The 24,458-nt window shown below is 62.4% G+C and overlaps 2 protein-coding genes and 1 long non-coding RNA gene across 4 annotated transcripts; all 3 read left to right on the top strand.

Moving 5' to 3' along the window:
* Window positions 1-2,724: 2,724 nt before the first annotated feature.
* Window positions 2,725-7,454, top strand: NAGLU (N-acetyl-alpha-glucosaminidase; the record flags this gene model as incomplete). Its single annotated transcript, XM_034757836.1, is given in 5 exon segments — window positions 2,725-2,868; window positions 3,323-3,469; window positions 3,963-4,048; window positions 4,610-4,866; window positions 5,428-7,454. Coding segments are annotated over 5 exon segments (1,770 nt in total). The 3' UTR covers window positions 6,645-7,454.
* Window positions 7,455-9,155: 1,701 nt separating this feature from the next.
* HSD17B1 (hydroxysteroid 17-beta dehydrogenase 1) lies at window positions 9,156-14,186 on the top strand. 2 transcript variants are annotated; one of them, XM_034757835.1, is made up of 6 exons: window positions 9,156-9,360; window positions 10,154-10,315; window positions 11,001-11,180; window positions 11,414-11,507; window positions 13,262-13,436; window positions 13,869-14,186. In XM_034757835.1, the coding sequence occupies exons 1-6, from the start codon at window positions 9,264-9,266 to the stop codon at window positions 14,037-14,039; spliced, it is 879 nt and encodes a 292-aa protein (XP_034613726.1). In that variant the 5' UTR covers window positions 9,156-9,263; the 3' UTR covers window positions 14,040-14,186. The 2 variants fall into 2 exon arrangements, with proteins under 2 accessions (XP_034613726.1, XP_034613725.1); XM_034757834.1 differs by having other exon boundaries at window positions 9,158-9,360; window positions 13,262-13,445.
* Window positions 14,187-19,829: 5,643 nt separating this feature from the next.
* Window positions 19,830-22,782, top strand: LOC117870629. Its single transcript, XR_004644011.1, has 3 exons — window positions 19,830-20,147; window positions 21,484-21,649; window positions 22,689-22,782. It is a non-coding gene; the product is annotated as an uncharacterized LOC117870629 (long non-coding RNA).
* The last annotated feature ends 1,676 nt before the right edge of the window (window positions 22,783-24,458 follow it).

Here is a 24,458-nt window from a genome sequence, read left to right as displayed (position 1 = left end):
CCCCGCGGGCCCCTGCCCCTGGAGCCCCGGGCCCCCGTGCCTGCCCACCCCCCGGAACCCTGCCCCGGGCGTCCCAGGCCTGGGCAGGAGCCGGAACATGGAGTCGGTGCCAGGCCGCGCCCGGCCCTGCCCTGCCCCGGGCTGTAGCCTGCGGGGCTCTCCCGGTGCAGGGCCCGGCTGGCTCAGCCAGACCCCGTTCCTCCCCCAGAGGCAGAGTCCGGTGACAGGGCGCCCTGGTGCCCTGCGGGAGCCGGTGCCTGGTGCAGTGATCGGAGCTGACCGGCCCCTGCTCTCCTGCAGGCAGAGCTGGGCCAGGAACGGTCCATGGAGTCCCATCCCTCGGGCTGGGCCCTGAATTCCCAGAGCCTGGGGAGGGGGAGGGTCTGACGGGGGACGGGGGCTGCTCGGGGCACAGCAGAAGGCAGAGGGATGCTTCTGGCCTTGCCTTCGTGCACGTGGGGCCTGGGCAGCGAGGTGCAATGCCAGGCTCATGCACGCTGTCCATTGCCAACTCTGCCGGGGGGGGGGCAGATGTGGGGGGCTTCCCCCTGGCATGGAACCGCGCCTGGGAAGCCAGCGCTGCAAGTGGCATGTGCTGAGGGGTCTCTTGTTCTGCGTCTGTTGCACATGGTGCCGGTACCGAGCTGGGGTGACTGGGGCAGGCGGGGACCCAGGGGTGCTGTTCCTTGTGATGGTTTCACCCCCAGAAGCTACTTCAGAAATCATCTCTTGCCCGTTTGCTTCCTGTGACGGAGCAGGGAGCGGGCGGATTGGACCTGGGAATGTTGCAGGGGGGTTGCATTGGGGATGGGGGACTTCCCTTGAAGGAAGCTACCTGAGCTGTAACCTGAGCCAGGAGGGGGGTGGGAGAAGTGACACCTTCTGCCCGGGAGACTGAACAAAGGAGAGGAAGCGCAGAGGGGAGGGGGGAGAGAGCGCCTGGAGGAGGTTTTGTTTTCAGTCTTGGGCTGGGTGGAGGAACGCAGGGAACCCCAAGCTGGGGTCTAAGCTCCCTAAACCGCCCAGAAGGACTTGATTGAGGGGTCCCGGTTGTACCTACACGCTCTGCTTGGGACTGTGTTCCTGTCATCTAATAACCCTTCCGTTTTACTGGCTGTCTGAGAGTCACGGCGAATCTCAGGAAGAGGGGTGCAGGGTCCTGACTCCCCCCTTCCCAAGCCCTGGGGCTGAGAACTCCCCAGCCCTTCCTGCCCTTGAATTCCATGTAACAAGCCTCCCCCCCGAACTGGCACAGCTGGAGATGCCATGGACAGGTTTGGTTCATTTACCACCAGTCTGGGTCTGCCAGGGCCTGGGCGTGTTTCTGCAGCTGGGGGCCTCTCTCACCCCCCGCGTCTGTCCTGAATGTTGGCCCTACCTGGAATTTAGACGTCATAGGCCAAGTGTGTGGCTGGTGCAAGGGAGTGGAGTTAATGGCGCTTACACCAGGGATGTCCTTGGTCCTGAATCACTGAACCCCGGGTGCGAGAATGATGGGTGTCTGGCTTTAGCATCTGTTCTGCTCACTGCAGCTGCTCTGGGGTGGGCCCGGGACGGGACCAGCGGATTCTGCTGCAGAAAGGGCACTTCCCCATTTGACAGGAAGCTTCAGTCAGCTGCTTGCAGCCTTCCCAGGCAAGAGGAAGCGTCTCCCTGGCCTGGAGTGGCCCCCACACTGACTGAGAGTCACTTGGATCCTTGCTGTGCTGCTCGTATGCACTAGTGCCCTTGGCTGGGTCCCGAACACGCCATGCTCACGCCAGCCAAGAGCGAGCCAATGAGCTCCGCCACTGGGGCTCCTTAGGGGACCCTTCCCTTGGCGTGTAAGTTGACAAAGGTCCTGGCAGGTGCATAGGGGCTGCGTGGCTTGGTCGGTTTTGCCACATGAAAGCGAAGGAAGAATTCTGGAGCAGAGGGGTTGCACATGCAGGTCCTTGGACACCAATCATTTTCCCACACAGCCGCCCTGGCGCTCGGCCTGTGATCTGGCGCGGCTAGCCAGGAAGCTTTGCTTAGTGCTCCTTCAGCTGGAAGGCGAAGTCCTGCAGTGTTTTCCACTAGCTGCCGAGCTGGATCCAGGCGAGCTGGTCGGGGAAGGGGCTTGGCGTGGTTCATCACCGTACAGTCAAGCAACCCGTGAAATCTTGAGATCAGCTGGAAACTTCCTCCAAGCCGCAAGAACAGCAGGGGGACAAAGGGGAACTGTTCGTGTAAAGATATTGCCTTACCATCGAGCGCTGCAGGAGGTCTCGGCGCCTGGTCCTTGCTGCCCTGTGTGCTACTTGCACTTCATTAGTCTTGGACAATGACCGTTCCTCTCTGTCTAATGTGGAGGATGGGCCCTTCGGGCTGTTGCAAGCCGGGTCAGTTTCCCTGCTAGGCTTGGCATGACCTGTAGGTGTTTGAGCTGCAAAACACACAGGGGGATGTTGAAATCGGCACAAAAAACTGTCTCAATTGGAAAAACCAAGTCCCCGTGTGTAGCATTAGGGGTATAACGTTTGCCCCCGTGGGAAGAGGCTGCCTTAGTTAACTCTCCAGCATGCACGGGGCCAGCGCTGGCCGGGAGCAGACAAGACGCCTGGAGGCACGTTAAGCTCCATTGCGAGGAGCTGCCTGCATCCCGATTTCTTTCAGTCGCGCCAACCTGGCTGTGGTCTCCCGGGGTGGGGTCAGGAGTCTGGCGTTTTCTCTGAAGCATCTGTTCTCTCCGCTCCCAGGTATCGCTACTACCAGAACGTCTGCACCCAGAGTTACTCCTACGTGTGGTGGGACTGGCCTCGCTGGGAGAGAGAGATCGACTGGATGGCGCTCAACGGCATCAACCTGGCGCTGGCGTTTACTGGGCAGGAGGCTGTGTGGCAGCGGGTTGAGTATTTGATTGGTGTCTCTCGTGAAGCCGTGTTGCATGCGGGGCCCAGCTGGGGCTTTTCAGGAGACTCGGGGAGACACGTTAAATGTATTGTCCTGGGACAGCACAGAACAGGTCGCTCTGGAGGGAGGGCTGCCGTCCGGGGGGTGACCCAGCCCCTCGATGCCTGACTAACGTTGGCAGGCTGGGGGGCAGCTGACCAACAGCACAGCTGTCTCTGTTCGGTGTGGCCAGGTAGAACAGCTGTCTCGGCTGAGCCGGGGCTGCAAATGCTGGGCTTGGCCAGAGGGGAGCGTTCCCAGCACTGGGCACGTCCGGGCCGAACGCGCCCTGCGGAGTTGGGTGAGCGTCCTGCTCAGCAGGGCAGGGTCTCCCTGACGGCAGCAGCTGGGACCCGCAGGAGGGAGCAGCTGACGTTGCTGCCTGTGTTCTTCCCCTCGTTCGCTCCAGGTGTATCTGTCCTTGGGCCTGAACCAGTCTGAAATAGATGAGTACGTCACCGGGCCTGCCTTCCTCGCCTGGAACCGCATGGGGAACCTGCACACCTGGGCGGGGCCCTTGCCCCTGTCCTGGAACCTAAAGCAGCTGTATTTGCAGGTACCTGCGCTTGGCTCGTGGCTGGGGCCGGGTCTGTGCGCACCCAGCCTGCATGTTGTGGAGACGCCCCCCCCGACAGCGCTCCCTGCCGAGCTCCCAAACACTGCCGAGCTCAGCGGGCAATGCCAGAGAAGCACGTGGGAGCCAGGGGTGTGGTGCCGCCCTGCTGCCCACAGGATGCAGGGGCCATGGATAAGCTCCCAGGGGAAGGGCCCTAGGAAATGCTCTGAGACCCTGAACTGATCTGAGTATTGTCTCCATCAGTCCCTCTGGCCTGAGAGCCGCTCCTGTGCTGAGCTCCAAGCCGGGCGGCTTTTCCCCTCTGTCTGGTGCCCGTGGGCTTGGAGCTGTGTTCGGGGCTCCAACCGGGGGCTGGAGACTCCAGACAGATACGCTCACGTGGCGCAGGCCTGTCCCTGAGATGGGTGGTGCAGCCCCCTGCGTCTCCTAGCCCATGCACCCCCTTTATCCGGCTTTTCCTCCTTTCTCCCAGTACAGGATCCTGGAGAGGATGCGGTCGTTGGGAATGATCCCGGTGCTGCCGGCGTTTGCGGGGCACGTCCCCAGGGGCGTCTTGAGGTAGATGCAGATGTGTGAGCGCGTCAGGGTTGGGGCTTGGGCAAGACCAATTCTCCCTGATGGGCGTCTCTCCCCACCGAATGTGACTCCGCCACATGTGCGTGGAAGCAGCAGAGACCCACGGGACTGACAGCTGTTAGGGATGTAAGCGGTTAACCAGTTAACCAGTCAGCATTAGGCTTACCGTTAACCGGACCTTACCTGTGTACCGTGGTGGCCGGCTGGAGCAGCCCCGGCCGTGTTGGGCTGGGGCGGGACCCCAGTCACAGCCTGGCAGGCAGGTGGGACCCCATCCCCGGCGGGCAGGCAGCTGGAGTGGCTCCAGCCATGCTGGGCTGTTGGGACCCCAGGCCCTGCCACCCCGCACTGGGAGCGACCGTGGTTAACGGTTAACTGGCTAAATGATATCATTTTAATGAGTTATTGACATCCCTCGTCGCTGTCACGCCCCTCTAGGCCAGGTTCCCCGGGCATGCACCCACGTGTAGAGCTCTGCAGTGCTGGGCGGGTTGGGGGAGCCCTACGCCCCCTCTGACTCCTGGCTGCTGGTCTGTGCCGTAGGGCTTTCCCTCGAATAAACGTCACTCGACTTGGGAGCTGGAGCAACTTCGACTGCACCTACTCGTGTGCCTACCTCCTGGACCCCGGAGACCCCATGTTCCAAGTGATCGGGACCCTCTTCCTGAAGGAGCTGATCAGAGAGTTCGGCACGGATCACGTCTACAACGCGGACACCTTCAATGAGATGAGCCCCCTGTCCTCCGACCCTGCCTACCTCTCGGGGGTCAGCGCTGCCGTCTTCAGGTCCATGACCGGAGGTAGGACCTGAGCAGGAACCCAGGCTCCTCCTAAAGGGGCTCTGCCTTGGGGAGCCTTCGCTGCGCAGTCCGTCCTGGGCCTGTGCAGCGAAGGGCTTGGATGGCTCAGAGATGGGGAGCCGGGAACCTTTGGGTCAAGGCTGGTCTGGATTCCTCCCAGCCGGGGCTGCAGCTCCGACCGTCCCCAGGCTGCGCTGGCTCGGTGGCCCAGCTGGTACGCATTGGTCATTTCAAGGCGGTGGATGGGTGGCCAGTTGTGAGGCTCTGGCAGCCTCCGCAGAGGAGGGGCGTGGTGAGGGCTCTGCAGGGCAGGGGCATTGGCGAGACCAGGAGGGCAGTGCACGGGGGAGCCTGCCTGGGCTGTATGGCTCTGGGCACTGCGGCCACCAGGCCAGGCCCTTTCACACAGGGAGCTCCAGGGGTCGGCAGGGAGGCGGACGCCCTGGGCTGGCACGGCTCAGAGCCAAAGGGCTTTATAGGGAGTGACGGGTGTGGGCGGCTCTGTCGTGGGAGGGCAGCGCGTCCTATGTCACTAGCGGCTCTGTGTGTGTCTGTCCCCAGCCGACCCCGACGCGCTCTGGCTCATGCAGGGATGGCTCTTCCAGAACCAGCCTGACTTCTGGCAGCCGGCCCAGGTGCGGGCCCTGCTGCGCGGCGTGCCCAGCGGCAGGATGATCGTGCTGGATCTCTTTGCGGAGTCCAAGCCCGTGTACCAGCGGACAGAGTCCTTCTACGGGCAGCCCTTCATCTGGTGCATGCTGCACAACTTCGGCGGCAACCACGGCCTCTTCGGCACGGTGGAGAGCATCAACCGGGGCCCCTTCGACGCCCGGCGCTTCCCCAACTCCAGCCTGGTGGGCACCGGCCTGGCCCCAGAGGGCATCGAGCAGAACGACATGGTCTATGAGCTGATGAGCGAGCTGGGCTGGCGCCAGGAGCCGCTTGACCTCCAGCAGTGGGTTGCCAACTACGCCCAGCGGCGCTACGGCGCCAGGAACGCGGAGGCCGCCGGCGCCTGGCAGCTGCTGCTCCGCAGTGTCTACAACTGCTCGGGGCTCTGCGTCAACCACAACCACAGCCCGCTGGTGCGCCGGCCGTCCCTGCGCATGGCCACGGAGCTGTGGTACAACAAGAGCGACGTCTACGAGGCCTGGCGCCTGCTGCTGGACGCCGCTGCCGAGCTGGGGGCCAGCCCCACTTTCCGCTACGACCTGGTGGACGTGACCCGGCAGGCCGCGCAGCAGCTGGTGAGCGAGTACTACCTGGAGATCAAGCAGGCCTTCCAGAGCCGCTCGCTGCCGGAGCTGCTGACTGCCGGCGGGGTGCTGCTGTACGACCTGCTCCCGGAGCTGGACGCCCTCCTGGCCAGTGACCCCCACTTCCTGCTGGGCCGCTGGCTGGAGCAGGCTCGGGCTGCAGCCACCAGTGACAAGGAAGCCGAGCTATACGACCTGAATGCCCGCAACCAGGTGACGCTGTGGGGACCCAGCGGCAACATCTTGGACTACGCCAACAAGCAGCTTGGGGGGCTGGTGCTGGACTATTACCGGGTGCGCTGGAGCCTCTTTGTCTCGGCGCTGGTGGAGAGCCTGAACACCGGCACCCCCTTCCACCAGGAGCAGTTCAACCAGGCCGTCTTCCAGCTGGAGAGGGGTTTCATCTACAACGGCAAGCGCTACCCCTCCCAGCCGGCCGGCAACACGCTGGAGATCGCCAGGAAGATCTTCCTCAAGTATTATCCCCACGCCATGCGGCGCGGCCGGGCGGGGGCTGCGTGAGGGCCGGCGGCTCTGGGACTTTCCGGGGATGGGAGTGGCGTCTCTGCGGCTGGCCCGGTCTCTCCCGCGCCGGAGATGTTGGTGCCCCCAGCTTCTGTCCCCCCTCCCCCCACAAGCCTCTGCCAGAGCCTGAACCAAGGCCCTGGACCCAAAGGGAAACCGAGCAGGAGCCTTGTGCTGCGTGTGAGCGACGCCGCCGCGTGGGCGGGAGCAGGTCCGGGCTGGACCTGCCAGTGCAGCGCAGCGAGCTGGGGAATGAGCTCCCGGGGAAAGGGCTGGAGGGACTGATCCTGCACTGGCCTCAGGGCACTGGGATGCGCTGACCTGACCAGTGTCTCCGTCGGGCCAGCCTTGCGGCTTGGAGACTGATCCCAGTGTCTGGGGGAGGCAGCCGGATTGTGGGGCAGAGGGTGGACGCGGCCTGTTGCAGGGGCAGGCGGGACAGAGGGGTGAGAATGCTGATCCCTTCGGGGCATGGGATTCGCAGCCGGGGGCGGGGACAGACACTGGGATACCATGGTGCTGGCTGCAGACCTGAAATGGGCATATGTGGGTCGTGCCCGCCTTGTAGGTGATGCCCTCGCTGCTATAGGCTGGAAAAAGCCAAGTGCAGTTTCCCCACCACTGGCAGCTCCAGGGCTTTGGGAGCTCCGAGGAGGGAATCGCTTCGGAACAGGCTGAGGGGCAGGAAATGCAGCGGGACCCTCCCAAGCTCTCGGCCCGGGGAGGGGAGTGTTAACACGCTGCTATTCCGGGCGCTAAAGAACAAAAATCAGGAGATTGCAAAGCTCCAATCCTGCTGCTTTGATGCGTGCACTTTGCAACGGCTTTAGCCGGCTCCCTGCGTATCGCGCCCCCTGGCCAGGGCTAGGAGACGCTGCCTCGCCCGCACCTCCCATCTGTCCCTGGCTAGGGGGTGCTGCCTCAACTTCTCCTGTTCCCCCGAAACTGCCTCCCAGCCCCTGAGTGTTGGAGCAGTTCCAAGGGTTGTCCCCACTCTTCTCCCCACATACCCTCTCTGCTGGTCTCAAATGGGGGCAGATCTGCCCCAGAACAGCGACTCGCCCACGTGGGGTTATTCCTAGTGCCAGGACCTGTCCGACTGGGGGCCGGCTCCCCACTCCGTACCCCTGGGTGCCTTTGTACTAAACAAAAACAGACTTTGGGGATATATTTTTACGAGGACAGTTATATTTTTACACCAGGGACCCCCCCACTCCCCCTCCTCCACCCAGAGTGCTCTTCTGGGCCTTGCCCCCTTCCCGCACCAGCACGTGAGCTCCCAAGCCGAGCTGGCATGTGTCTGAATTCCAGTTGCTGCCATCCTCTCTGGGGAGCGAGGGCTGCCGCCGGAGCATGGGGCTGGGCTGCAGTGGGACTGTCTCTCTTTTAGCCGAATGATTTTTATACACTTGTGTACGTTGGTTTGAACTGGCAGCACTTTCCAATTAAAGACCTGGAATCCATTCATTCCGCGCCTGGGGTGTCTCTTCCCCATCCCCTCACGGCGTTCTTAGCAGAGGGCGACGTGGCTCTTGGCGCCGTGCACAGCGGGGCAGGGAGAGCGGCAGCTGTGAATCGGAGCAGGTCTCTGAGAACAGCCAGGGGCTGGCGTTCACAGCTGCAGCAGTCACAACACGGCCGGCCGCATCCCCGACAGGCTGTCTGCAGCCAGCCAGCTGTTCTGATGCTGTGGGACTCAGCTCTGCCCTCCGAGCCCAGGGGGCTCCATGCCGGTGGAGTTGGCTGGAGGTGCCTGGCCAAGGTACCCTTTTGTGGGTCTTAAATGAGCCACTGCAGGGGCCTGGCTTTGGATGCCCCTGGACCAGTCGCTCCCTCCCTCCAGTTAGGTCCCAGAAGCCTGGAGAAAGGTTTAACATTCCCCATCTCTAGAAAGGGGACCAATGACATGCCAGGGCACTATAGGCCAGTCAGCCCAACTTCGATCCCTGGAAAGGGACTGGAACCAAATGATTAAATAATGCATGTGTCAGCACCCGGTGGATGGCGAGGGCTAGCCAGCCTGGATTTGCCAAACCAGCTGAATTTCCTTTGGCAGGGGCACTGGCCGAGTGGCCGAGGGAAGCAGCAGCCGGGCTTTGGTGGCTCCAGGGGGAGGAGTGGAAGCTCCTTTGCTGGGGCGCCGGCGTTAGTGGGGGCTTGGATGAAATGATGGCGAGCGCACAGGGAGCGATCCTGCGCTGGCCCTGCCCCTCGGGAAAGGATCAGGCTGAGCCCAGGGCTCTGCTGGCCCCAATTCCTACCTATCAACCCCGCACCCCACTGCCCACCATGGCCGCCTGAGGCTGCCACAGCCCTAAGCCCGTGTCCTGGGCTGGGGTGAGGCCATTTGTCACCTCCTGCAAACAGGCTGCCCCTGCCCCACCATGCCCCTCCCCGCTCGGCGCCTCAGCCATGGCCTCTCTGCTGGAATCTTATCTCCCCGAGTGGAGAGCGAAGGAAAAGGGAAGCTCTGCCGAGGGTGGAGGCGGGACGGGGAAGAGCCCAGCCTTGAGATAAGAAAGTAGACAAAATAGCGGAGCCCACAGCCCCTCACTGCCTCCAGGCCCCAGGAGTTGCAGCTGCGTTGGGTGCTCTGTCTCCGAGCCGGAGCCAGCGATGGAGAAGACCGTGGTGCTCATTACAGGCTGCTCCTCGGGGATCGGCCTGGGGCTGGCCGTGCGCCTGGCCTCGGACGCCTCCCGCAGGTTTAAAGGTACTGTCAGGGCTTGTGCAGCCGCGAGCGGGAGCTGGTCCTGACCCAGCGGCTGGTGCGCTCCACTGCAATGGAGGAGGGGGGCTGTTCCTTAGGTGGGGAGGAGCCGGGCTCTGCAGCCCCAGGTGATGGGAGCAGCGGCTGTGGGTTGGAGATGGGGATGCTATGGGGCTGGGCAAGGTGGGGCCGGCGGGACACACTCCGTTAGGAATACAGGCCCTCTAGGAAAAAGCACTGGGGATGCTGGGGTCCAGGCTACTCCCTCCCAAGCAATCTCAGCAGAATGAACTCCCTGGGGCCGGAGGGGCAGATGGTCCTGGGCAGGTCGCAGCCTCGGGAGAGGAGGTGACTTGGAGCTGTGTGGTGTCCGGCAGGACAAGGAGCGCCTGGCGATGAGCTGGCTGGGGCCCTGAGCACTTGGGGGGGCAGTAGCTGCTCCTGGTCCATGCAGATGGGGCTCTCTAGAGATCACCCCTTCTGCTGCATCCCAGGAGGTGGGGGAGCTGTCACTTGCGCTGCGCCCGCATGGTCCTGGAGGGAGGTGGCCCTTTGGCTGAGCTGGGCCGGAACGAGCCTTCGGTCTAAGGGGAGTGGGCTCCAGGTATCTCTGTGGGGGGACATTAGGGAGAGACTTGCATGGTGCAATCCCCGGCAAAGCCTTTGTCCCGTAGCAGGAGGGTCTTGGTACTCCCCAGAGTGGGGGGCTCCCCTGGAGGCAGAGAAGATCCCCCACCAAGTGCCCAGGGGCTGGGGGGGATTGCAATCAGCAAGCTGGGTGCTCGTTTTCGCCTAGTCTACGCCACCATGCGCAACCTGGCCAAGAAGGAGCGGCTGCTGGAGTGTGTGCGGGGCTGCCACGCCAGCACCCTGGAGATCCTGCAGCTGGATGTCACCGACCCGCTCTCGCTCGCCGCAGCCGCGCAGCAGGTGCAGGAGCAGCGCGTCGACGTGCTGGGTGAGCCGGTCCGGCCAGGCGTCTCTGCAAGCCCCGTGCGCCTCGGCCCTGCGCCAGCTTCCTTCACTCCCCCCTGAGCCAGCCCTGGGAAGGGGGCCTAGTTCCCAGCCAGCCCTCTGCATCTCCCTGCCTGCTGGGCACCAAGGCAGATCTGTCACGTGTGACAGGTCCTGGGGGTTCGCACAGCTCAGACCCCACTCGCCTGCTCCTCGAGGGGCTCCCCCTGGGCCGAGCCTGCAGAGCCACTGAAGGAAAGGGTGGCCCCCGGAGCAGGGGGGGGAGGGCCAGTGTGTGGCCACACACTGGCCCCTGCCCCCTGACACGTGCGTCTCAGAAGGGGATAATGTCCAGTCCTGCTGCTCCCGCGGTCCCTGGGGTTTGTCATAAAGCCCCAGCACCCGGAGCCCTGTGACTGGGCGAGAATCGCGCTTCTCACTGCAAAAGAGACGAAAGTGTCCAGCCCTGGTGTCGGGGTGGCTGCTGGGATAGGGTAGCCCTAAGGGCTCGGCCCCCAAAGGCCGGTGACCAGAGCCCTGCGCTTCAGATTTCTACACCAATTTCATGCCCTTTGGGGGCTGACTCATTATTTTTTAATGTGTGGGGCTGGCGCTGTGGGGGGCGTGGGCCCCAGGGAGCTCCCTTCCCTGCACCTCTCTAACGGCGGCTCCTTGCTGTGCCCCGCCAGTGTGCAATGCCGGGGTGGGGCTGATGGGCCCCCTGGAGACCTGCTCCTTCCAGGCCATGAAGACCATCTTTGACGTGAACGTGTTTGGGACCATTGGCACCATCCAGGCCTTTCTGCCCGGCATGAAGCGTCGCAAGGCCGGCAAGATCATCATTTCCAGCAGCGTGGGGGCGCTGCAAGGTGAGAGACACATACATCCCCCCACACGTGCGCACACTAGGACAGCCACGCCTGTGTTCTGTGATGCTGCCCACACCCCATGGCCTGTGGGTACCCACGTGGCCTTGCAAATCCCTCCTCCTGGGGGTGAAATGCGGGGCCCAGCATAACATCTGAGCTCCTGGGGGCTGCCTGGGAGGAGCTGGCCAGGCTCCCCCTGCCGGTTCTCACCCGTCCCTCCCGCTGTGCCCTAGGGATCCCCTTCAACGCCGTGTACTGTGCCAGCAAGTTTGCAGTGGAAGGTCTGTGTGAGAGCCTGGCTGTGATCCTCCAGCAGTTCAACGTGCAGTGAGTACCGCCGGGAGCTCGCGGTGAACGGGCCTGAGGCCACGCAAGGTGCTTTACGCCTGTCACTAGCACTCGCTGCCCTGCAGACACCTCAGGGGGGTGGAACGAGGCAGCTGTAGCCTGGTGCTATTGTGCAGTAGTTTAGGACAGGAAGGGAAGAACAATCCTGCAGCCAATTGACCGTGCAGGGGGCGTTCCAGGCAAGAGGATGGAAGCACCCGAATCGCTGGGGTTCATCCATTCCTGGAGTTTAAGGCAGGAGGGACCGTTAGATTGTCTGGTCTGGCCTCCTGCATGGCACAGGCCAGAGAATTCCCCCGTCCTGAGCCCAAGAGCTGGGGTCTGACTAAAGCATCGCCCAGAAAGGCGCCAGGCAGGACCTGCAGACCCCTGGGGACAGAGAAACCACCACTGCCCTGGGGAGCTTGTTCCAGTGGTTAATCACCTGCCCTGTTACAAACCGCAGCCTTATTTCTAACTGGAATTTGTCTGGCTTCGGCTTCCAGCCGCTGGTTCCTGTTCTGCCTTTCTCGGCTAGCTTAGGGAGCCCGTTAGCACCAGGTATTTTCTCCCCGGGAAGGTTCGCCCACGCTGTGCTGGTCCCGGCTCAGTCGCCGTTCTGGGAAGCTCACCAGCCTGGGCTCGATCGATCCCTGGCTCTGTGCGGCATCATCCCCAGCCCAGGAATCGCTTCTGTGGCTCTTTCCTGTAGCCTCCCCAGCGTCTCCACACAATGCTCGCCCCAGGCCTGCAGGCAGCGTTCCAGCACCGCTCACACCGCGGCCGGCTATGGAGGGGAAATTCAGGGGGGCTTGGAGACATCCAACGTGCCATCACCCTCAGCCCTAGCGTGTAACGGTTGTGATCTCCCTGCTCCCTGCCGCTGGGCCTGTGTCACGGAGTCCCCGGGCGATACTCTAGAACTGCTCCCCACAAAGCCAGTCAGGACTTTGGGGAACCTCCTTTCCCATGGAGCAGACTGTCTCCAGGGCAAGAAGCTCACACGGCTTCACCTCCAGGGTCTGACCTTGGAGCATTCAGCATATGCCCCTCCATGCGCTTCCCACAGCGAGTCCGCCCCGGCGGGGTCCTGGGGAAGCCAGAGGGTCCTGCACTCCCACTTCGCAGTCAGACGTGACTCTCAGACAGCCAGTAACACAGAGGTTTATTAGATGACAGGAACATGGTCTAAAACAGAGCTTGTCGGTCCAGCGAATGGGACCCCTCAGCGGGATCGATCCTGGGGTCCCGTGCACCAGACACCCCCATCTGCCCTCACTCCCAGTCCCCAGCCAGCTCCAAACTGACCCCCCCCCTCCAGCCCCTCCTTTCTGACCTTTGTCTCTTTCCCCGGCCAGGAGGTCACCTGACCTCTTTGTTCTCCCACACCTTTAGCATCCCCTTGCAGGGGGAAAGGGCCCGGCCATTAGTTGCTAGGCGACAGAGGGTCGGGCAGAAACTGAGGCACCCACCCAGTATTCAGAGGACACATTAAGAACAGTCCCACTTCCTCACAGCCTGTCCCCGTCACACACACACACCCCAGCTCCTGGGGGCCATAGGCTCAGAGATGCCATATTGCAGAACTGGCGCAAGATGCCCGGTACCCAAGGCATGGGGGTGAAAGCCCCTCTGTGCATGCCTGTAGGGTGTCACTCGGAGCTCTGCCCCTGGGCGGGGCAGGGCATGCTGGCTCCGTCTGCCCAGGCACCTGCCCCCTGGCAACTCCCCATCTCTGCTCTCTCTTCCTGCAGCGTCACGCTGATCGAGTGCGGCCCGGTCAATACGAGCTTCCTGGCCAACCTGCAGCGGACGGACGCCGCGGGCAGCGCACTGCAAGGCCTGGACCCACAGACCCGCGCCCTGTACAGCCAGTACCTCCAGCACTGCCAGAACCTCTTCCGCGACGTGGCCCAGGACACCGAGGAGGTCCTGCAGGTCGCTCCCGGCTCCCTGCTTCTCTGCCCAGGGGAGCGGGGCCGGGCCAGGGGCTGAGAGCAGCCAGACTGCCACGGAGCGGTCCCGGCAGAGCGCTATCTAGCCCTGGGGAGAAGAGCCATGAGTCAGCGGTGATCGGTGCAGCCACCCCCTGACCTCACCCTGCCAGCTGGGGCCTATCCCTGCCCCCCTTTTCCAGGGGAGCATAGGGGCAGGGAGCCCGGCCCAGCCCTCTCTGCCCATAGGGGGCTGCTCCCCGGGCAGGGGTGGGGTCCGTACAGGCCCAGGCAGGTCTATGGTCCTGTAATGCTGACGCGGCCCTGCTCTTCCCGTCAGCAAGGGGGTCCCCAGCCCCCAAGGGGTCCCCTGTCTTACCGCCGGCTTGGAGCTGTCGCTGACACACCCCCTCTCTGCTTTCCCCAGGTGTTCCTGGAAGCCATCTGCGCCCCCTGCCCCCCTCTGCGCTCTTTCACCACCCAGTTCTTCATGCCGCTCACCCGGCTCAAGCTAACGAGCCCCGACGGCTCGGAGTACGTCCGCGCCATGCACAAGTTCGTGTTCTCTGCGGGCGAGGCCCAGGGCGACCAGGCGTGAGGGGGAGCAGCACGGCTGTCCCAGAGCGAGGGGCAGGTTCAGCGTGAAGCAGCCCCTGTGTTGCCTGAGTTTGTAGGGGGGCCTGTGCTCCCCCCCGGTGGGAATACGACCCTGCCACGGAGCTCCAATAAATGTGTCTGCTCCCTGCATGGCTCCTGGCTCCATCCACCCCAGCGCTACGCCCTGCAGTCTGCACTGCCCTGGGGGGCTGCTGCAAGGGGGGTATGTGGGGTGGGGCTGGGGCAGCGCACACTGCTCAGGTTGGGCCTACCGTGGGGGTGGATGGGGCTGGGACCCCAGGACACCTTGTTAAGTGCCACAATCGCTGCGGCGAACTGAAGGGGACTCCGGGCCATCCCCATGCGCCTCCCCAGCAGGCGTGGGAGACTCATGCCTCCACCCACTGCCAGCAAAACCCACCAGCCACTCCAGCCCCCACGGCAACCTGGGGCAGCGCTGGGCCTGGCTTGGCCGTGGGGGGGTTCTGGCACTCCCAGCCCTTGCTGCTCTCCCACTGTGAGCTGTAGTTTGCTGGTCTCTACGTTAAACCCGGTCCCCGAAATGCAGGTCAGAGAGTCTCCCCTGCCGAGCTGAGGTCCTGCCCTCTTGCCTTCTGGAGCAGGGCATGAAGACGAGGCCATGCCAGGGCATTTAAAGTAAGGAGCATTTCCACCTGTGCCAGCAGCCGCTGGGCGATACCTGTTGCCCCGACGGGGGTGTGAGGAATCCCGGCCCTTAGGCATGGCACCGAGCCCAGTGGGCACAGCCACCTTCACGCGCCAGTCAGCTTGGAGCAGCAGCTCACCAGCGCGAAGCACGCTGCCGGAGGGGCCTCAGCATTAGCTGCTGTCTCCTCTGCTCCCTCAGAGCCCCCTGGTCTCTCTGTGCCCCCCCATGGGAGACCCCCCCCAGGTTGCAGCGGGGGGCTGGTGCTGCAGGCACTGGTCTCCCCACTGGGCTCATCCCCCCAGCGTGGTGCAGGGCACAGGAGTGGAACAGGGAGGTGCAGAGGGCTGTATTTCATTTCTCCTTAGGGCCTGAGGGCTGGGCCATATGTGTGGGACTAAACGCTCCTAGCCCCCCCACCCCCAGCTGAGCGGGGCTGGCGCCCGTGGCAGGTTCGAGGGGAGAAGTGCCCTTTCCCATGCCCCAGAACCAGACTGTCCTGTCCAGCATCAATCTCCCTCCATTAAACTCCTGCTCTCGCTGCTTCTCTCCCTTCTCCAAGCCCCCTGTTCTGCGTGTCATTCCTTCTCTCTGCCCGTCCTTCCCCATGGCAGCTCCCATCTGCCCCCACATGGGTTTCAATCCCCCCCACACCCGCCCCCTCTGCGACTGGGCTCCGCGATGCTTCCAGCGATGTGTCATGGCTGAGATTCGGAGTGAACCACCCCACGGAGGGCCAGGGGGGAGCTCACCCCTCGCTGAGCTATTGGTTCAGGCTCTCTGCAGACACAGGCAGCTGTCATGATTTTCTTCAGCACCAGAAGGGCTAGACGCTCAGGTGCTGAATATGGACCCGGGCCACATCCCGGCACCGAGCGGGCGAGACGCAGCCTGGGGGCGGCGTGACTGGCAGCCCAGCAGGGGTTGCTGCTGGAGCTGCCTTCTGTCAGAGGAGCTGTTACAGCCGGGTCCTCACCACACCTGGGCTCTGAAGATCCTGTCGCGCTTCCTCATGGTGTGGGAGCCACCGCCCAGCCCAGCCCAGCCCAGCGGTATCAGCTCCTCTCGCACCAAGGCTGGAGCAGTCACTATCGGCGTCCCCGCCTAAGGAATCTGGTGCTGTGCCCTGGGTGCAGAATGGCCGCTTTGCCCCACCCCAGTAGTAGCTGCATCTCTGGAGTCAGCAAACCCCCCAGGGCTCCGCTGCATGGCAGGTGCTCCAGCAATAGATGCTGCTTATTACTGGGCATGTGAGAAACAGACTCGTGAGCCCCGGTTCTGAGATGAGCTCAGAGCGGCTGACTCTGGCCTGGCCGCTCCATGGGGCTGGGGCTCCTCGTTGTGGGGCTGTGGGGTCAGAAGTGGCTCAGGGAAGGCAGCGCAGGGGCCCAGGGCTCATGTCCTGGGATGATTCAGAATTTACCCCAGTGGGTCCCGCTTCCCGGAGGCCGAGCGACTGTTGCCTGGCACCAGCCCCTGTAGTTCAGCCTGTCACAGGCATCAGAGCAAACACATCAGCAGGCCGGGGGCGCGGGGGTGGGGGCATTCCCCTGGCAGCTCCGGCACCTGCAGCTGCAAAGCGGCGGTGTCATGTCTGGGCATTGTTGGCGTGTTCTGCTGCCAGGCAGGTGCGTTAGACCAGCCCCAGGCCGGCACGTCCAGCGGACGGGCGGGTGCGTTAGACCAGCCCCGGGCCGGCACGTCCAGCGGACGGGCGGGTGCGTTAGACCAGCCCCGGGCCGGCACGTGCAGCGGACGGGCGGGAGCGTTAGACCAGCCCCGGGCCGGCACGTCCAGCGGACGGGCGGGTGCGTTATCCTAAAGCCAGCCAGGCAGGTGCATTACACTCCGGTGAGCCGGGCACCGCAGGCTGGGGCTGGCGCTAACCGAGCACGGTGTTGGCCCCATTCCACGTCCGCTTCCGCCTCTGCAGTGAGGCTCTGGCCAGCTGCATTCCTAGCTCACCCCTGGCCCTGGCCTCCTGCCCTGGCACTTCCATCTTCCCACTTGCCGAGAGGGGCCGGAGTCACCGGGGTCCTTGAGGCAGAGAGGTGTGGGAGGAAGCTGTGTTATGTGACTCACCTATCAGCGGGGGCGGGGAGGGATATTCACCAGTCCCTCCTTCACCTCCATGCGCCTCAGTGCCAAGCACTGAAAGTCCTGCCTGGTGCCTCGTTAACGCCCGGCCCAGTCCCAGCCCTGTCCCGGCAGACAGCGCTCTCCTGTTGCAGGCAGGACCAGGCTAAGCTGTGCAAACCCTGCTGCTGGGCTCAGCCAGACTCGCTGTGCAGCCCAGCAAAGGGACAATGGGTGCGTGAGCCGCTGCAGGCGAATTCGCACCCTGCTCCAGCGGCTCCCCTGAAGGAGCCAGAGTGTCCCAGCCCCACTTGTTCGTCTCTGAGACAAGAGGCTGCTGCATGCGAGCCGCCGGAGCAGCTAGTGCTGCGTGATTCAGCCCGTGGGAGGGGACAATGGAAACAAACAACCTGCCCTCGACCAGCTGGGCAGAGCTGAGCCAGGCAGCTTCAGAGCCGCCAAGGGCAGCAACAAAGGGCGAGGGGTTGCTAGGCCCGAGGGACCAGTCTGAGCGCCTGCATCCCCCAGGCCAGCGAGTCCCCCCAGTTCAGGGGTCGGGGGGGGCTGGGTTTCCATAAGCAGAGCGCAGGGTCTGGGGGGTGGGCAGAAGAGGCTGTTCCCCTGCTCTCAGCCCCACCCCCAGCAGGGGCAGGATCTGGCCCAGGGGCGCTCTCCTGCTTTTCTTATTGTTCGTCTGTTGTGGGGCCCGAACCCGGGCCCAGGGCGTTTCTCCCGCAGAACAACCTTCCCAGGTGTGTTGGGTGCCCACGCCTGCCTCCGCCCCTGCTGCGGGCGGGCAGGGAGGGCAGGGGCAGCAGCTCCACCCCAGAGCCACCACCATTCAAAGGCTCAGGCTCCCTACAGCAATACAGATGTAACCAGCCCCCTCCCCATGGGACTGGTACGGTGGGACTGAAGCCGCGAGAAAGGGCTCACGCTGCCCTGGGCCTGAATCAATGGGAGCGGGTTTGCTACATGTTTGCATAAACGAAGTCCATTGGCAGAACTATGGGGAAGGGGGAGCCCAGGGCTGGGCTAACAGCGGTCTGCGGGTCAGGATTGAGGGGCACCGGCAGAGCCGGGGGTGGGACCCCAGGGCTGGGATAACGGGGCTGCGGGTCGGGATTGAGGGGCACCGGCAGAGCCGGGGGTGGGACCCCAGGCCTGGGCTAACAGGGGGCTGCGGGTCGGGATTGAGGGGCACCGGCAGAGCCGGGGGTGGGACCCCAGGGCTGGGCTAACAGGGGGCTGCGGGTTGGGATTGAGGGGCACCGGCAGAGCCGGGGGTGGGTAGCTTGCACAGTCTCTGCCCGGCCGTGCCTGGCTCCTGCTAGCACTTGTGGGCTCCTCACTTTCACAAGCACCGAAGTTGCTCGGGGTGTGGAGACGAGTGCAGCCACCCAGAGCGCCTGGGTCCCTCTGGTGCCACGCTGCACAGGGCAGTGACGACCTGCACCTACCTTACAAAGCCCATCTCGGAGCTCTCTGGGCATGGGCACGTTGCAGGGACACTGAGCGGCTGATTTCCCCAGGCCAGGGGACTGGGCGCTCACGTTTTCCGGCCGCCCGGCTCAGTGAAGGAGCCTGTGACCAGCTCCTATTCAGCCTGAGGGGGGAAGGTGAACTGCAAGACCTCCCCGTCTCTGTCCTCCCAAAGGCCAACACAACTTGCTTGGCTAACAATACGTGTCCACCCACCACCTCCCTGAGCAGCGGGCGGCAGCTGGATGGCTCCCTGTTTTCTGACGTACCCACCGGGAACGGGGGCTGTATATAAGGAGGGGATGCGCTGCCTGCCTGACACTTCAATCAGCAGCCAGGACCGCAAGTGCCAGGGAACAGCAGAGGTAAGTGCCCTCTTTGTGTTCCCCATTTGTAAAGGGGACAGAGCGCACCTGAGTCCCACGCTCCCCTAGGAAAGGAGGGAGGAGGGACTCCTGGGACCGGCTCTATCAACCCCGCAGCGGTGCTCAAATTACAGGGGGGACAGAGACACCTGGCTTCTTTTCGGGGCTAACTCACGGCTGTCTTATGGCCCCCATCCTTCTCACCACTGTTTAAATCAAAGCAAGCCGCTTGCCATCCAGGGCCCCCCAGAGGTGAACCTGTCGGCTGGCAGCAGGGTTAGCAAAGACTCTCTGCTTAGGAAACTTTAGGACTTTTTCCCACTAAAAGGCTTCAGGACGAGTTGCTGAGAACTAATAATAATTCAGCAGAGCCTCTGCAGCCCCTCACACAAATCACGTCACTGGGATGACCTTCCTGCAGGGTGTTCAGCCGCAGAGCTGGGGCGAGCTGCCCTGCTGAGAGCAATGCCCACAGGCAGGAAAGGCAGAAGCAGGTAGGTCCCACAAGCAGCCGCGGGAGGAGGATAATGAAAAAACCAGGGAGCCCCCCCCACCCCTGTTAGGCAGCGGACCGGCCAGGGGGATAGCCACTATCCACACCCTGTCCATGCAGGGCTGCTCACCGTCTCCCGCTCTCTGCAAAGCCGCTGCCACTGAGGACGGAATTCATGCTTGGCAGAAAACGACCTGCCATTAATGCCCCCCACCCCACCCCAGGCTCCAGCCCGAGCCACAATGTCAAGTCACAGCACGAGCCCCGCAGCCCAGGTCTATGGGTTGTGTGGGACACGCCCTGAGGTTCACTCCAGTAACCGCCCAGGTCATCCAGCTGAAAACACGCTGCCCCATCTCTCTGGCCACGCTGCATTTCGGTCCCAGCCCCGTGGAACAAACCTCTCCCACGTCAGGGCTGACTCCCGTGTGGACAGTGCCTGTGAAGAGCCAGGCCCGTGGGTGGCCTGGAGAGGGCCTGGGGCTCTTTCTGCCCTCGGTTTGGTTCACTCTGTCCTGTCTGTCTGGAGCAGTGGCCAGGGCAGGGGCTTGGCTGTGTGACCATGGGCCAGTCCCTCTCCCTCCTGTGCACCAGCGAAGACGGTATTGGCCCACGAGAGCCTCCCAGGGAGCTGTTCATCCATGGCTGGGGCTGGGTATCCCAGCAGGGGAGGTGCTGGCGCAGGGCGAAGCGCTGTTGTTACTCCTCCAACTCAGCCCTGCCCCACTCTGGCCGTGGGAAGCTTTCGGTGCCAAAGGCTTTTCCCTGCCCCGGTGCACTCCCGGGCCCCCCCCAGGGGGGTGCTGCTGCTGCTCCAGGCCAGCCCTGGGCTGAGGGCCCCCGGGGGCCGTGACATGGCAAGTTCTCTTCTGTTACAGTCAGCTGAGGCTACTTCCAGAGATGAACCTGATGCTTCAAGTCACCTTCCTGGGTCTCCTGTCCCTGCTGGTGCAGGGCTGGGTTCAGAACAGATCCCTGCAGAGTGAGAGATGGAGCCAGCTGGACCTGCCGCAGAACAGAGAGCTGGTGAGCTGGGGGGCTGGGGGGGCTGGTGAGCTGGGGGACTGGGGGACTGGTGAGCTGGGGGGCTGGGGGACTGGTGAGCTGGGGGGTGGTCTCTCTCCTACATCGGGGGGCTGAGGCTGTTGGCACATGGCATTCCCACGACGTGGGAGCTGAGCTGGGCTGGAAGCGGCTCTCGCTACCCCCAAGGCGGGGGTGTGGAACGGCTTTTGATGAATAACTGATCGCGTCTCCCTTGTAGCTATTATATGGGGGGGAGAGTCTCTTTCTTTTCCATAACACAGGCTTGGGGAGGGGGCGGCTGGGATCAAAGGAAGTGGGGAGATAGCGAAATACCTCTGGGCTGAGTTTACATTAGCCAAGCTCTTGAGAGGGGCCTCTGGGCTTTCTCTGCCATCTCTGGAGCCGCGTGCTGTACAGGAGGCTTCACTTCAAGTGCCCATTAGGGCCTCACTAATGAACCACAATACCGGTGCCAGATGAATTCGCTCTCACCACGGTGACTCATGCCACGGCGGGTCCTGCAGGGCCAGCCCGGCTCCCGGTCTGCGGGAGGCATTGTCTGGGGGAGAGCAGGCAAAGCCCCCTCCCGGGGAGTCCAGGCTCAATGAGGGCCTAAAAGCAAAGGGTCACGTGGCTAACACGTGTGTCTGTACGAGACACAAGGGCAAGGCCGTGGCCTGTCGCCCTCACGCTGGGAGCAGATACAGCTCCTCAGCCTGACTCCGCAAGGAGCCCGTCTGCTGCTCCCTGCAGGGTCCCCTTGTGAGGCGGCCGGGGGCCCGTGCCCACGTCCTACGGTGAGAGCGCTCTGAGCTCAGCACAGCCCTAAGCGTCCCGTCCGCCTGGCTCTCAGCCAGACAGAGCAGGTGAGGCGGGTGCCCCGGGATCGGAACGGGCCAGCCCCTTCAGACTGAATGAGAACAGACCCCCCCCAGATGGCACCTCAAGCCCAGAGCTGCTGCCCCTTGGGAACGTTCTCCCCGGCTGCCGCTGCTGGACAGAGAAGGAGCAAGCGGAAGCCTCCGGGCCGCGCAGCCCCGCGTACGCCGAGGGGCAGAGGTACCGGAGCCCTGGGGCTGGCTGTTCCAGGGGGCTGTGAGCGCCAGTGAGGCTAAGGCCCGGGAAGTGGGTTTGTGGGCCTGAGTTGCTCACGCCCAGCAGCCTTGCAGAGCCAGGAGCTGTTCCGCCTCGTGCACCTGGTGGTGAGCTTGGGGTCCAGCCCCTTCGCCCCAGGCCTGAGAGCAGCTCCCAGCAGGCCCTGTGGAGCAGGCTCCAGCACTTACCAGGACCCAGGTGGTTAATGCACCCGCTGACTCAGGCCTGGTTTCCCCCACAGTTCCTAAGTGCCCTGCAGAGCTACTTCAGCAGCAGAGGGATCCACGTCGAGAAGGCTGCGCCGGCCTTCGTGCTGTCCACGAGGGATCGCAACCAGGGGGACCAGGAAGAACGAGAGCTGATGGCCCCCGAGAGGGGGGTAGATGACTAGGAAGAGCTGATGGCAGGTAATTGCTCCCTTTCCTTGTCTTTGCTCAGGACCGGCTGGCTTGGCACTCAGAAGACAGACGACGCAGGGGGCCCCGGGGGTAGGTAGTTTTGTCCCCTCTGTAATGCATTTGTCCGAGTTGAGGCAGCGTGGGCTAGTGGAGTGGAAATGGGGCTGGAACCCAGGAGCCAGCGGGTTTATTGTTAGCAGTGTGGCCTTGTCCCTCTGATGAGGGGGTGAACCGGGGGGGTGAAGCTTCACTCCCAATGTCTACAAAGAGTGCTCAGGGGGAAAACCCCACACAAGAACTAGACAGAGTTGTTCCACTGTTTGCTTCCCAGCCATCACATGGGGACTGCTCGAGCCCTGCTCTGTGACAGGCGTCGGCCCCCACCTCTGCATTGCTTTCCAAGCACCTGCAGTATAACCGGTACCCTCGAGTTCGACCGTGCAAGGGAGGGCAGGCCCAGGCACCACACCAGCCTTGTCCTGGTGATTGTTCTATAAGAAACAAAATATGCAAAATTCCAGACAATTTTCATGATTGACCAGGTGCATTGTGGGGGTTGTATGCCGCTGTGAGCTAACAGGCATAAGCCGTTGCTGGAAGAGGAGCCTGGAATAGAGGTTCTGGGCTGCACACCAGGAGGCAGGATGCTGGAGCCGATGGGAATAACGGGCTCTATGGGCCTGAGGGTCGGCGCCGGTGCGGCAGGAAGCGGGATATCAGGCTAGAGGCAGGGCCGGCTCCAGCATTTCTGCCACCCCAAATAAAAGAACAACCAAAAAAAAGCCGTGATCGACGGCGGCAGTTCAGCGGCAGGTCCTTTGCTCCTAGAGGGAGTGAGGGACCTGCCGCCCTCAAATTGCTGCAGGTGCCGCCCCTCTCCCTTGGCCGCCCCAAGCACCTGCTTGTTAAGCTGGTGCCTGGAGCCGGCCCTGGCTAGAGGGGACAATGCTCTGCTCCAGTATGTACAGGAACTCTCTGTTACAAGCATTCTGCCTTCCGGAGTCAAGCGCTGACTGATTCCACCTTCGTCCGTTCCCGTTTCCCATAGGTGGAGTCTTGGCAATACGATCGCTTCTGCCTCTGAGTACTTCACAGTGATGCACTGACTCTCCCCTGCTGCTGTGTTGCTGCACACTCACACGTGCGCACACACACACACACACAGGCGCACACACACACACACACGGGCACGCACGCACACACACACGAGTGACCTTTTTATATTTGCTGGGCTCTGCCTGCAATACTGCGCTGTAGGGTTGGATTCAATAAATTCTACTCTCTAATGCTTGTCATGTCACCTTCTTTGTGAATACCAGCAGCAGACGAGCTGCCATTTGGCTGTGTCTCCGCACGTGAGATACCTGCTCCTTCCCCCAGAGCAGTCCAGGAGTCGGCAAGAAGGATTTGCACTGTCTGTCATACAAACAGGGGAATTCAAAATGATGTGTTGAAAAGAAAAGACAAGACATAGCCACTGTCCCTGAGTACCTCCCGGGAGTGAGGAAAGCATTAATATTATATAATGAGAACACTGCTGCATCCTTAACGATGGAGTAGCCACCATCACCATAATTGTCTAATCTACCTGTTGTTTATAGTGCACCCATCACCATAGTATCTGGTCACTACCTGCCTCCCCGTTTTTTCTGGGGGACACCTGGAGCTCCTGAACTCAGAAATTTTGTCTGGTCCTTTTAAAAGTAGGTTTCTTTAGTGTCTTTGCTGCTGTCATGAAAGGATTTAGCCCAGATTGTGCCCAGAGCCCCAGAGAGCACCATCCCTGGGCAGGTTTCTTCCCCCTCCCGCTGCCGAACAGCTTCTGCTGCCTTGATCTCACCCCCCTGCCCTGGACAATCAAAATAGCAACCCCCACCCAGTCCCAGGCACCTGCAGTCAAGAATTCCCCAGGCCCATGCACCTGAGCAGGCCACAGTCCTGCGGCCTGTCACAGCAAGGATGTGACCTGCTGCTGCAGAAGAGGTTTCTGGCGTATTTTGGTTTTGTTTCCTTAGTGAGATAAGGATGTAGGGTGTCCCTGCTGGTACCAAGGACTGGCCCGGGTCATGCAGGGAGAAGAAATGTATTCTGAAGAATTAAGAAAGCTGCCCTAAGTGTGGAAAAAAGCTGCTTCAGAAAGGCCTGAGGCCAGGTGGGAAAGGCTGTTCCCAGAGCCTCATCTCTAGGCAGGGACACAGTAGTTAGAGATGGAGAAGCTTTGTCTGTCACAGAACCTATTCCCTCAGTGTCACCCTACCATCCTGTCCCATCCTGGAGTCCATTCTCCAACACTACTGGCCTGTTCTGCAGAGAAGCTTAATGCTCACAACTCCAGTTGGATGGAAAAGCTGCTGTCGGTGCTGCATAGGTTTGCTGGAAGCCCCAGACAACGTAGTCCCTTACCCAAGAGGCTTATTGGCCTCGTGAAGCGACTCGAGGGCCTTTCTCTGGCTGTAATGCAATAACTTTTGAATACCACATCTGATCAATTCCGAAGGTTCAGGGAATGTTCTAAGCATCGATGAGCAGAACCCTGTTGATTTTGGGAAAAACTAGGGGGGGGAAACCCAAAGGGGAGAAATGTGGGGTCATAGAGCCCCTGGCATCTGGTTAGCAGAGCAGAAAGAAAAGAAATAAGAATAGTGGGAGGAATGGGGGTGCACAACATGCCTGGCAGGTGGGAAAGGGAACCCTGATATGAGGGGCATGGGAGGAGGGAGGCGTGAAGAGCCCCTTCCATGTATCAGATGGACAATGAGGGAAGGGAGGGCACCCAGACCCCCGGGTACGAAGGAGGGAGTGGGGAGAGATTGCAAGG

Source organism: Trachemys scripta, unplaced genomic scaffold (assembly GCF_013100865.1).
Source record: "Trachemys scripta elegans isolate TJP31775 unplaced genomic scaffold, CAS_Tse_1.0 scaffold_71, whole genome shotgun sequence".
Taxonomy (NCBI): domain Eukaryota; kingdom Metazoa; phylum Chordata; order Testudines; family Emydidae; genus Trachemys; species Trachemys scripta.
Note: the sequence above shows the minus strand (reverse complement) of the source record. Positions and strands in the feature narration are given on the sequence as shown.

Coding starts and splice junctions, on each gene's coding strand:
- HSD17B1 (XM_034757834.1), top strand. CDS start 9,264: ATGGAGAAGACCGTGGTGCTCATTACAGGCTGCTCCTCGGGGATCGGC. Junction 9,361..10,153: donor CGCCTCCCGCAGGTTTAAAG/GTACTGTCAGGG, acceptor GTTTTCGCCTAG/TCTACGCCACCATGCGCAAC. Junction 13,446..13,868: donor ACACCGAGGAGGTCCTGCAG/GTCGCTCCCGGC, acceptor TGCTTTCCCCAG/GTGTTCCTGGAAGCCATCTG.